We start from the raw sequence: 12671 nt of genomic DNA, 5'->3' as shown, positions 1-12671 counted from the left end.
TTTTATCAGGTGAATATGGAAAAGGATTAGTAAAATTGGTACTGTTCAAAATATGCAGAATTTGAGGACTTGGTACAGAAAAGAGAGGTTTGGATTCTGAAGGCAAAAAAGGGTCTTGTGAAGAAAATAAACGGTATGATGAAATTAAGCCCAGTGATAGTATCGCGGAAGTGTTTATTCACACACACCAGCAGAGAGGAAGAAAGGGCTGTCATACATGACACATTGCACAGGCATGAATGGCCAGCTCTGTGCGCCCGAGAATGGAGGGTGAACATGAATCACTGTGAGCATGCACTGCAACCCTGAGAAAAATGGGCAGAAAATTAAGCAGGAAGAAAAAAAAACCGGATGTCAGAATATTATGCTTGGTGTTGAGTTCATGGACAAGATGGACAATCACGAATGTGCGATCTCTTGTATCACAACGTCCCTTTAAGATGGTAAATGGACTGCATTTATATAGCCCTTTTATCCAAAGCGCTTTACAATTGATGCCTGTCATTCACCAGAGCAATTAGGGGTTAGGTGTCTTGCTCAGGGACACTACGACACACCCAGGACGGGGATCGAACCGGCAACCCTCCGACTGCCAGACAACCGCTCTTACCTCCTGAGCTACGTCGCCCCTGATGAGAGATGAGAGAACCGTGGGGAAACCGAGCGTTTGAGATCCAAGAACAACCCGGATGTGAAGGGCCAGGTTTTAGAACCTGGTGGATTTCATCAACTAGCAAGTTAAAGTTGTCAATGACCCACTGTTTGGAGATATCCACTATGTCAGCTGAGAGGGAGAGGAAAGGAGAGATTTCAGAAAACCTCCAAGAAAGGTGGTTCCCAGGGAAGCATCTTTGCTACAAGCATTGCTTCAGCCGTAGAAAACAGTGTTCAAGGTTCGCAAAAAAGATTAAAGAACAGGCGCATAAAGAGAGAATACAGTTTCTGTAACATCACTTACAGCCTGTTTTCTAATCCATTTTGTCTGTGTTATCTGATGATTTAAAAGCCTCCCCCCCACTTTAATATGCTTCTAATGCCTTCAGCAGGGAGACAGACAGGAGACCATGGCTTTGTAAATGCACAAGACCTTTATTAGTGCCTGCGGTTCACACACAATTAGCAGTAAAAGCCTATGGTGGGCTGCTTTGCATTCACAGAGTAATTATTATTCCCACACAGGTTCAACATCACAAGCAGACAGAGATGATACAGAGTAGCATGCAACACTTCCCCTGAGTTTAACCCCATCAGTTAGTTTCAAATTAGTGTAATTAGACACCGGTGTCTTCATTTAAATGTCCCTTGGGGTTAACAGAACTGAATCTGAAGAATGAGATTCCAATAAGTAAAACAAACAAACAGAAAAGATTAAATTGGGGAAAAGCTGCCACACCCTCTAAGGGAGGGTTTTTATAGATTTAGTTTTGCACTGTTGCTGAAGACCAGAGTGAACAACTAGGGCCAATCCATTTCCAGATTTTAAACTATCCTCTGCTCTGAACGATGTAATTAGTTCAGTAATTTGAGGCAGACGCCGTCCTCGGTGAAAATGTTTAAGCTGTGGTGTGATACGTTTGTGGCACGGTATTGGAGCGCACAGCTGTTAAAATTATGCTAGAACAATTGGTTGGAGCAAAAACCCGCAACTGGACCTCCAGGACTGGGGCTAGGCACAACCTGCCTTTATGATGATTTGGCAGCTTCCACTGAATCCATGGATATGAATGTTTACGGTGTGAAAAATGATTAAACGTAAAGGATTCATTTTCCCGACGGCATTGTTTTTTTGGTCTTCCTCCCAGTGAAATTAGTGGTTCATTCCCCAGATATGACTTGAGTATGAGTCAACTCTTCAAGCATGTGCAATTATGGCTGGCAGTAATGTTGCATGGTGGATATTATGTTTCCTTTGTTAAAAGATTTCTTCTTCAGAAGGAAAGGAGGAGTAAGTGTTAAAACCTGCTGAGATATTTTAGCTCAGTTGCAGGTAAGAACTGAAGTATAAAAAGTCATAAAATAAGAGCACTTGTGTTTTCTGGGGGGTGAGAGGCTGTGAAAGCTATTCTGTACCACAAACTTTTAGACATACAATATAAGATAGAGAAAAAAGAATGAATAAAGATGACACAAGGGTCCATGGACCAATAAAAATAGTAACTTGCATTCTGGAGTAATTTTATAATCTGCACATGCAATACCTTTTATGCATACTGTGAGTGAATAGTGCATCAGTTGAAGAAATATTTTAATCAGAACTGACAGTTAAACGACACCATCAAATAAGAAACTGTTTCTGCACAGGCTTGTGGAAATCAAATGCACCTTGTTTGTATTCAGGAAAAATTGTATATAATTTTTAAAATGGCATCGTACAATAGATCACACCTGAATCTGCTTCTCCTTATTCAGTGACCCTTGCAGTGGGGAAACTCCCAAGCATTAAAGTTGCATGATTTTGTAAATGCAGTCACAGGACTGTGCACTTAACTGGCTTTAGACGATCTGTTGGTTTTCCACCCACAGTTGCAAATCGATTTTTGTACTATGAAGTTGGTGCTTTTTGGATCGACCACCACTCATTGGAAAAATAAACGAAATGCACTTTAGCAATGCTAACGAGGTGGGATTAGCTGTTTGAGGCCATTATCCATTTCATGCTAATAATAAAACATATAATGAGGAATATTCAAACCCAGGGTGCTTTTGTATCTTATGCATACAGAAGTAATATTTTGTAATACATGAACAGTTGAAGGCACTAAATACAGTATATCTTTACAGAACATAACACTCAGTCGCTGGCAATACAAGTATATGTTAGTTACAGGCTTGTTTTCCACAGAATACAGTCGAGAGAGTAACAGTCATGTAAAATAAAATATTTGAATCTTAACTTTCAAGTGGACAATGCTTTAGTGCAGTTAAACAGAATCCACTCATACACTGGCATCCATGTCTTTTTTTGTTTCAGTTAGGCCTACACTGTTCCTCGAAATTGCATGGGCCAATAATTATAATGAAAATCCATAATATATGTCATAAATGAATCACATTACTCACAAACGCTATATGTGTAAATTACTATGGTACGAAACTGTTGCTGCAAGCATATTTACAAGGTGTACCTTCAGGCGATATATATATATATATATATATGTTTTAGTAAATTCAGTTTTACAATCTCAAACCCTGTGTTTACATTGGCCACAGGGAGTTCATCTTAAACAACCGAAAATATCACATTTTCTAAGTAGAGATGTTCATTGTTTACCATTTAGACTTTCAAATTTTTTAAATGTCTTTCCATAATGCATTTGACACATGTATTCCCTTTCCCCTGACTAATTATTAACACCAACTGTCATACTTGCAATGCAGTACATACTTTTTTTCCATTGGGTTTTTTTCCTGGGTACACCTAATATAGCCTACACTTTATAGTTACGTTAGGCGTTTTGCTGTTTGCGATATTCAGATTAAACCTACCGGTCACCTTGAGCGAAACCTAATGTCATCTGTGACGAAGCGGTGACACAAATCGCAGTCGCTTTAAATGTAGCCGTTGGGTGTGCTCCCTGGTTATTTCATCACCGCGTGTAATAGCCAGCTAGCCCACTGGCGTCGCGTACAGTGGCATTACATCACGAAACGGCTAAATTAGTGCCCCTCGCCATGCCCCCCCCCCCCACTTCTTCTGTCAACCCAAGTCCTGTATCGAAAAAAGAGCAACATATACAAACAAAAAACAGCACAAACTAAGGTAGACGTAGCTGCACCCACTGCACCCTGCAATTTACACCTCCCACGTACCTGTAATAATAAACAAAAACAGTGCAAAAGAGAGTTGAGGTATAGTTGGCTGATTCAGTGTGTAAGTGGTGTATACTGTCTGGCACCAGACATGATTCAGTAAGTCACATGTACCACACTGACATTGGGCTATGAAATCTTGGACAGTAATGCGGCGTATACGGACATACTGTCTGTTGGTCTGCCAGGGTTTTCCCCTCATGACGTTGTCCTTCTAAATCTCACATGCTCATTGGTCCATTTGCTTCGTGGATTGTCAGAGCGCGCACTCAGTACTTGATTAGACCCAATCTGTACGACTGAATTTTTTTGTCATTTAAAAAAAAATTGACCTCATTTTTTCTTCCAGTTTCAAAATCCCAATTCTTTGTGTGCCCTGCCCAGTGTTGCGACCTCCTCTGTCAGTTTTGGAGAGTGTGATTGAGCATGCGCTCATTTTCAAAAATGTGATGTCAAGCTGTTGTTTCTTTTCACTCTGACGCCCACCAGTTAGGCTCACTCACATTAAGTTGGTGGAGGAGGAGGAGGAGGAGGAGGAGGAGGGTATGTCAAATGCACCTTGTGCAGGCTGACTGCGTACCTGACTGACAGGTCATTATTAGTAACTATGCAAAATTAGGCACAAGCAGCACCCAAACCATTAAATATTTTTATCTGGTCCTGATTTCTGTATCTGTTGTTAAAATGTTTTGTTTCCCCCTCTATATAGGACATTGATCTTGTACTTTGTAGTTGATACTGTACTTTATCCACCACTGTACAGGTGCTGCGTTTTTGGTCTGCTAGACATTAAAGAAAGGTGCCTTGGTTTATCAGCTGGATAATTACAGTAATGTTAACACAAGTGCTTAAAATGCTCAGAAATAAATTAACTCTAAAACACAGAACTCCTACTTCTCTTAACAATTTTCTTGTCTCTCTGTTCTTTGCACAGTGCCCACCACTGCCACATCTGAGTGTATGTCTGTGTATGCACGTGCATGCATGTGTGTGAGCGTGAAACGGTGTGTGAGCTTTTGTGTGAGCGCGTGTGTGTGTATGGGTTCATGTACGCATATGTATGTGTGCATGTATGTGTAAGTTCATCTCTCACTGCAGAAGGACACTGCTGCTCAAGAACATGAGTGCAGTGGTGAGCAGAACTAACACTCCCAGGCAGAGGGGGCGCTGCTGAGCTGCGGCTCCCTGGGGAAACTGCTCTGCGGTCTGCCTCTCCAGGTAAGGATGAGAGTAGTTTATGTAGCGCTCCACGCACTTCTGCACCTTCAGCTGCTCCACCAGCTCTGGGTATCCAGTTTCCACGATGCTGACGAAGTCGGCCTCCTCCCCTTCCTCACCCCCTTCCTTCGCTCCGCCGGTGGGACGGACGGGCGGCGGGACGTGGATCTCCGGGGGCGGGGTGGAATTCCGCTCCGCCCCGCCCGCCGCGTCAGGGGCCGCCGTCGCGTCGGGGGCCGCCGTCGCGTTGACGGTGCCGTTGCCCGGCAACAGGCCGGCGGCTCCAGCCTCGCTTCCGTTGTTGGCCGCTGCGTTGGGATCGTCGCCCTGCGGCTCCGCCCCGTGCCCGCCCGCCCGCAGCAGGTCGTCCTCGGCCATGCAGCTCTCCATGTGGCTGTCGTAGGACCTCTCCCTCGGCTTGTAGCGGTAGTCCCGGCCGAAGTCGTCCTTGTCGGTGGAGTGCGAGCCGTAGCGCTGGTACATGTAGCGGTTGTAGTAGTACCGCTCCTCGGGGCTGCGGAAGGTGACGTGCGGGCGCGGGAAGCGGCCCAGCCCGTAGTGCACGGCCATTCCGGCCACCACCCCGGTGCCCACCGCCACCGCCGCCGTCTTGGCGTAACCCTTGGATTGCTTGTTCGGCCCGTAGCCCATCTGCTGCACCTGGTAAGAGAACGGGGAGCGCCCTCCTTTGCCCCCGCCTCCACCATACCGGGGGCTGAGGATCTCATTATTGGGGTTCCAGTTGGGGGTCTCCTCCTCCCCGGCAGTGTAAACCCCCGACACCGGTCGATACCCCGGTCGCCTGCTAGGGTACCTCCAAGTGTTATGGCCTCCTGCAGCTGGATGGCTGCTTGGGTTGTGCGATTGCTTGGGGGAGCCACTGGAGTGCGTATTGCTCCCTTGTGAGGTCTTGGTGTGCGACGAAGATTTAGAAGATGATGAGGAGGATGATGATGATGATGATGAAGACGAAGACGAGCTGGAAGAGCTTCTGCCGGAGGAGCCTGAGCGTCTGGCCCAAGTTGAGTGTTCCTGCAGCAGGAGCAGGACGGACAGGGAGAAGAGGACCCGGAGGGATGGCTTCCTCATGGTGCGACGCTGGTGAGAAGGGAGGGGAAATTATATCTTCATTTTAAATCTGCTAAAATTTGAATGCAGTTCAGTTTAAATCCAAATCTGAAAATAAAATGGTATAAACAACAATTGTATAGCCTACTGTGTGTTGGTATACATAATGCAATAAAAAAAACACATTTTCTTGATAAATAAAACCCATTTTGTTACACTTAGCTTACAGCTTATAATTCTATATAGCACAATGGAGTTCTCTGTAAAGTGATTTACCCTCAAATACAAGTTTTCTGAATTTTGGTGAGTGAATTTACTCAGGGTGCAGCATTGCACATGTGACTGTATTACCATTGATCGAGCTGATGAAGAGTGGAACCGGTATTATAAATGGTTTGCTCTAATTTGTCTCTCACACACATGCCGCAGGCATGTTCTGATTTCTTTAGGTTCGAGTGTTGCAGACGCAGTGATTCCACAGGCACTTTCTGTCCAAATGGGTCAAGGGGTGTAGGACGGAGTGTTCAGTTCCTTACACAGTGGGTAAGGAACTGGGCTTGTAACCGAAAGGTTGCAGGTTCGATTCCCGGGTAGGACACTTCCGTTGTACCCTTGAGCAAAGGTACTTAACCGAAATTGCTTCAGTATATATCCAGCTGTATAAATGGATACAATGTAAAATGCTATGTAAAAGTTGTGTAAGTCGCTCTGGATAAGAGCGTCTGATAAATGCCTGTAATGTAATGTAATGGGGTGTGGCAGGAATTATTGTTGTAACTGCCTTAAGAGTGTGTAAATATATAGAGACAGTTACACGAATACAAAGCTATGGAGAACAATTCCACCACACGGCACCAGGAAGAGTTAATAGTTTTGCTCACCGCACATGCTCAGTTGTGTCCTTGAGCACATGCAGAACGAGAAACACGCAATGAGGTGAAGAAAAGACTACGTCGGAGTCTCGTGTTGTGATTTTATCAATATAGCGGTATGTCCACAGATCTGGTGACTGTGAAGGCCACAGCATATGATTCACATCATTTCCATACTCATCACACCATTCAATGACTGACCCTTCATGCCTTGTGGGTTGGGGGGGCATCGTCATCCTGGAAGAGACCACTCCCATCAGGATAGAAATGTTTCGTCATAGGATAAGGATGATCACTTTGTAATGGATCGCAGTGACCCTTCCCCTCTAAGGGGACAAGTTAGACCCAAACCATGCCAGGACAATGCCCCACCACAGCGTAACAGAGCCGCCGGACCCCCTCACTGTAGGGGTCACGCAATTAGGCCTGCCCCGTTCTCTTTGGGTACCCCCCACATGCACCCCGCCACGTGTTGAGAATATGGCGAGGGATGAAGGATGACTCATCTGACCGTTTTTTCCTTACGTATCGTGCTAATGCACCAGAATCATTGGTCATGGAATGCAGGGCCGGCCCTAGGATTTTGGTGGCCCTAAACAAGTCTGTCGAGCGGGATGGGGGGAAGGGTGCTGTTAGATTCTGTCGTGGAGGTGGGGGGGGAAGTGTTTACTTCATAAAATCCTTTTTACATTGTTATGAACTGTTCTGTTGCTGTTGCATTTTCAATTTATACCGCTAGTTCCGCGACAGTTCCGGAATACGAAAATAACGTTATTTGCCTTAGATAAACATTGGATCGTGTGGCCCCCCCTCGTGGTCGTGTGCCCCACCCCCCCCCCCCCAGCGGTTGTGGCCCTAAACAACCGCATAGAGCGTTTATGCCACGGGCCAGCCCTGATAAAATGTGTGCATTCGACCACAATTTCCGACCCTATGTACTGATGTGTTTTTCATGTAAATATCACGTCATTCTTTTAATCGATCGTCAGCACCCATTAATCGATTCATGATTAACCGGTCTCTCATATCTATATGGAGCTGTAGAGCAAAAAAAAAAGAACACAAAAATATCTGTAAGACTAATATTAAATTCTTCACTAATGGCCTATAAATCTCAGTTTCAATGGCCTGTCTTCCCGTTGCTTCAAGCAGTGATCGAATGGTCTCTCTCTCAATGGGTGTGTCCCATTACTTTTCACTCCTCCTTTCCTCCATTGGGACAGCTTATCTGCTTCTCCATCATCAATGCCGACGTCAGCTATAGCCATATCAAATAGCCACATCATAAGCATTTTATTTTGCAGAGTCTACAAACAGTCCCACAGCCAATCGCATGTCTTTCATGTGGTCAGCCCATTTCAAGCTATAAAATAGCTTGTAAGTTTCAAGTACAAGTAGTTGCGTGTACAGTAGCCTGAACAAACATGAACCTGGAATTATGATTCATGTCAAGACACTATAATATGTAATCAGCGATGTTAGATCAAGTATGCAAACACAAAAAGTTACTGTAATTCCAGAATCTCGATTTGGCAGATGTCAGAACGTAGTTCACCTCGTACACAATAGTTTGGCTATACTGTGACAGTCTACATTATATCGGCAGGTCACTGAAACTCACGCCGGCTAATTCTGAGACATTACCGTAGATTAGTGAAACAATTCTGTTGCTTAATTTTATGAGTTATTGGTTCCTAAAGTTCAGTGTTCACATTGAAATACAATTATTCCCACTGTAATATCTGAAATTAAATTTGTTGGTAATAAATACGTCCTTTGGAAACTATTGCATAAATTCATTCATGCATACTGTTTGCAAACTAATAGTAGCTGCCATGCTTATTTATGTTTAGTCACTAAAATTCTCTGATTTGTCTGTTGGATTACAGCAACAAAACTGAGATTTTGTTATCCGTTGTAGACAATTCTAACCTTCGGGCTGGATGATACTCGTGATGAGAACCTCCTGAACAACACAAATTTGGCTAACTATCTTGCATAATTGGGGAAATTCAATTTCTCCGCCGTCTCCGCTTTCTAAAGTTTGGATGGCGTCAGATTCTGCGGAATGGTCTTTCAGTCTCTCAATCAACCGGGCGTGAGCACGGTGATGTCACGTGGAAAAGTGAGAAGACATCCGTGGTAGCTTACATCGATCTAACCGTCGCTGGCGTCAGTACAAAATATGTTTCCACTCCAAAACCTGTTGCCTTCCCCTTCCGGTACTGGTGTCATTCATACGCATCGACACCTTATTGGAAACAACACCCAAGCATGTGTAGCTACGTGGTTATTCATCTTCAGCGAAAGTCTGGAGGGGATTATGCATTTGGTCGCGTGTGTGCGTGTGCGTGTGCCTGTGCCTGTGTTTGTGTTTGTGTACTTGTCCGCAGCTAATCTCGCATACTACTGGGCCGATCAGCCTAATACTTGTTGTGCATGCTGGCAGCAGGCCAAGGACCTGAATTATTCTCGATTATTTTGCAAATTGGTCAACGACAAGTATTTTATTTGAATGAATTTCCATCATTGTCCATTGAAATACGTTGAGTTCTAACTCCTCACTCCTCCTAACCGGCCGGTAGGGGCCGCAAGTGATCAACAACTGCTTCCGTTTTGGCCAACAACTGCTTCCGTTTGGAATGAAAGACCAGCGATTAAAATTTAATGCCAACAAAATAATCCGCCAACTAACGGGGTACGTTAATGCTTGAATCTGTGGCAATTATTTTGTTGGCATTTTCACGTTGAAATTGATATTTTACACCGCTGGTCTTTTGGAATCGTTCCCGTCCAGATTGTTCCTGTCCGGATTTGAAACGAAAGTGCCAGACTATAACATGAGCGTTAGCTCTGTCTAACACATCGTGGCTGATATGAATGAAAAATTAGCTAACGTGTCACCACCTTTAGCGTTACTTCACTGAGTTGGCGTTTTTGGGATTTTCAGTGGCACGTGGTAAGAACTTGTAATATTGTATTTGTCTGGTTACATACGTTGATTGTGTGGCCTCCATTGTTGCATCAGCAAAGCTAACATGCCTGGTGGAGATCTGCACTCTACTGAATGCACTCTTCTAGTTCACGCTGGATCCAGGTTGGACAGCATAGCTCAGGCATAGCTATGGGGACAACATAGCTCAGGAGGTAAGAGCGGTTGTCTGGCAGTTGGAGGGTTGCCGGTTCGATCCCCGCCCTGGGCCTGTCGAAGTGTCCCTGAGCAAGATACCTAACCCCTAATTGCTCCCAACGAGCTGATTGGTACCTTGCATGGCAGCCTTTCACCGTTGGTGTGTGAGTGTGTGTGTGAATGGGTGAATGAGAGACATAAATTGTAAAGCGCTTTGGATAAAAGCGCTATATAAATGCAGTCCATTTACCATTTACAGTCTTACCATTTTTTGCCTGCTGACTGAAGCACTGCAAGGCCAATATGACATGAATTGAATCTAATTTACCGTGGCAACGAGCTTTGCACGGGTGACAGATTTTTGCATTGACACCGGGAGGAGATTAGGAGCCGTGTCTGTTTCACCCTTCCTCTCAAAGTTTACGGACAATTCAGGGTCCAAATTTCACATTTTGAGGTCCCATTCAAAGTTAATGAAGTCTACAACCATGAAAAAATATAAAAAGCACACGCGTCTCAAAATGGCCGATAGAATGAGGGTCATGTTATGTCCTGCAACTTCATGTCACTCAAATGCCTGGGGCACACATTTGTTTTGGATTCAAATACTTTTATGTGTTCTATTGCTCTTGCCTGGTGCAATTGAGCCTGCAGATATGACCAGAAGGCAGGTTTCCACTTTTTGAGAGTATTTCATTGGTTCCAATACATCAGACAAGATCAATAAAGCATAGAACAGTGTTTGAATCCAAATCAAATGCGTATTTGACCCAGGTCTGGTTGGAAGTTGAGTACGATGTAGGCGGAGCCGCTCGGTCAATCGAATGAGTCAAATGAACGACTCAACTGAGAAAACGAATCATTACTTCCGAGTCAGTAAAGAGTCGTTCAATTCGAACGAATCATTAGCGAACTGCACTCCAATGATACACTGTATTTGCTAATAAGTTGTGCTTCTATAGCCTTCAGTTTGTTGCAGTGATGCAAACGACAAACTAATGTCATGTTTAAACAAAAAGAAAAGCGATAGCCTACTTAAGCTGGCTTGCTGCTAGACAGTTCTGTTCTAGACTGAAATTGATAGCCTATATAATATAAAGCTTCGTATGATTTGTAGAAGATGTACATGTAATTTATCTTTGCACGTGCCCCATTTTAATGTATTACGAAATGATAAATAAGAAAGTTACTCTTTAAAGCCATGTTCTGGTTAATACGAACAACAACACGAGTTTCATGTTAAACAAAAGAAAAACAGCCCTGAAGCTGGATGCATCTGACCAATACGAACATAATCGCCAGGCGCTTTCTCAAACGAACCAGGACAGCAAATAATAAAAAACAATACTCCTGCTTTTATTCATACAGCGATGTCCCTCCAAAATTCAAAAACAAAGCGAGAATACAACCTATATCAAATCAATTAAGTTAATTCAGACCCCTTTCCCCAGTCTCATAGATCACAAATATATCACAAAATGAGGGCTGTATGACTGGGCTATATGCAATACCCCACCCAAAACGCAATCTTACACATTTTTATCATTTTTAGATTTTATTCAAAGTGGACATTATATATAATATTAAACAAGACATTCAACCCGGTCAACATTTATCTAACACTACTGCCGCTCAAACAATAAATGACACGCCCACAGTCGGCCGATTGTGGGCGCTGAACTTAAAGATAAATCCGCTGATTGTGGGACTCGGCAGCGGTACACGGAAACAGTGGTTTCATAAGCATCACTTTGAAACACTTTGTTCGGTTTCCGGACAACATTTTAATACGATATAAAGCAACCTACAGGATCTCAAACTCGTAGCCTATATTATTATATTCCTCTGTGTCAAAGAATATGGCATTTCTAAACAGATACAGATTCAAACAGACAGTTAAACGAAATCCGCAGCTATCCTACCGATAACATTCTTGTTAAGTAGCATATCAAGCTAGGCTACTTCCTGTGTTTTAATCCAGCTTTTGAAATTCATTACCAAAATTTCCCGAGATACATAAGCTTCATTAGTATTATTATTTTCGTTAATTATATGTTTACTACAACATCACTTTTATTGTATTCCACTTAAACTGTATTGCACTTATTTTAAATTACTACATCACTTGAACGTATTGTATTGGACATAATTGTTATTGTATGTCACTTACGTTAAAATAAAAGGCATTGGTTCAAGGAGAACAGAATGCAACGGAATCTGGCACACATTCCGGAAAAAAAGCAAGCAATTCAAAACGTTAAACGCGGTGAACAATATTTTTCTAACAGTGGGACTAACAAAGTATTATGGCCCTTTAAAGATAAGCCTACCTCGGAATTTTAGGATGTGCTGCGAGATCTGCGCCTTTGATCGTCTGTAACACCGCCCTTTCTCTACTCTCGGGTGCTCGGATTGGACTTGTTTAATGAAAACGACAGCTGGAAGATGGAGTTTTATAGGCAGGACTTCCAGAAATGCCGCGCCCCGCTCGCACGCCCTTCACCACCACGCCTCCATTTTTGCGTGCGCTTTTTGTAAGTTTTAATCAAACGGTGCATATTCCAGTCAAGACG

The 12671-nt window shown here is 43.6% G+C and overlaps 1 protein-coding gene across 1 annotated transcript; it reads right to left on the bottom strand.

Annotated features, from left to right (window-relative positions):
- Positions 1–4899: 4899 nt before the first annotated feature.
- On the bottom strand, positions 4900–12585 carry LOC118212984 (uncharacterized serine-rich protein C11G7.01-like). The gene is made up of 2 exons (XM_035391565.1): positions 12429–12585; positions 4900–6126 (listed from the first exon to the last, which is right to left on the bottom strand). The coding sequence occupies exon 2, from the start codon at positions 6115–6117 to the stop codon at positions 4900–4902; it is 1218 nt and encodes a 405-aa protein (XP_035247456.1). The 5' UTR covers positions 6118–6126; positions 12429–12585.
- Between the last annotated feature and the right edge of the window lie 86 nt (positions 12586–12671).

The sequence above is a fragment of the Anguilla anguilla genome, chromosome 14 (assembly GCF_013347855.1).
Source record: "Anguilla anguilla isolate fAngAng1 chromosome 14, fAngAng1.pri, whole genome shotgun sequence".
In the NCBI taxonomy this organism is placed as follows: domain Eukaryota; kingdom Metazoa; phylum Chordata; class Actinopteri; order Anguilliformes; family Anguillidae; genus Anguilla; species Anguilla anguilla.
Note: the sequence above shows the minus strand (reverse complement) of the source record. Positions and strands in the feature narration are given on the sequence as shown.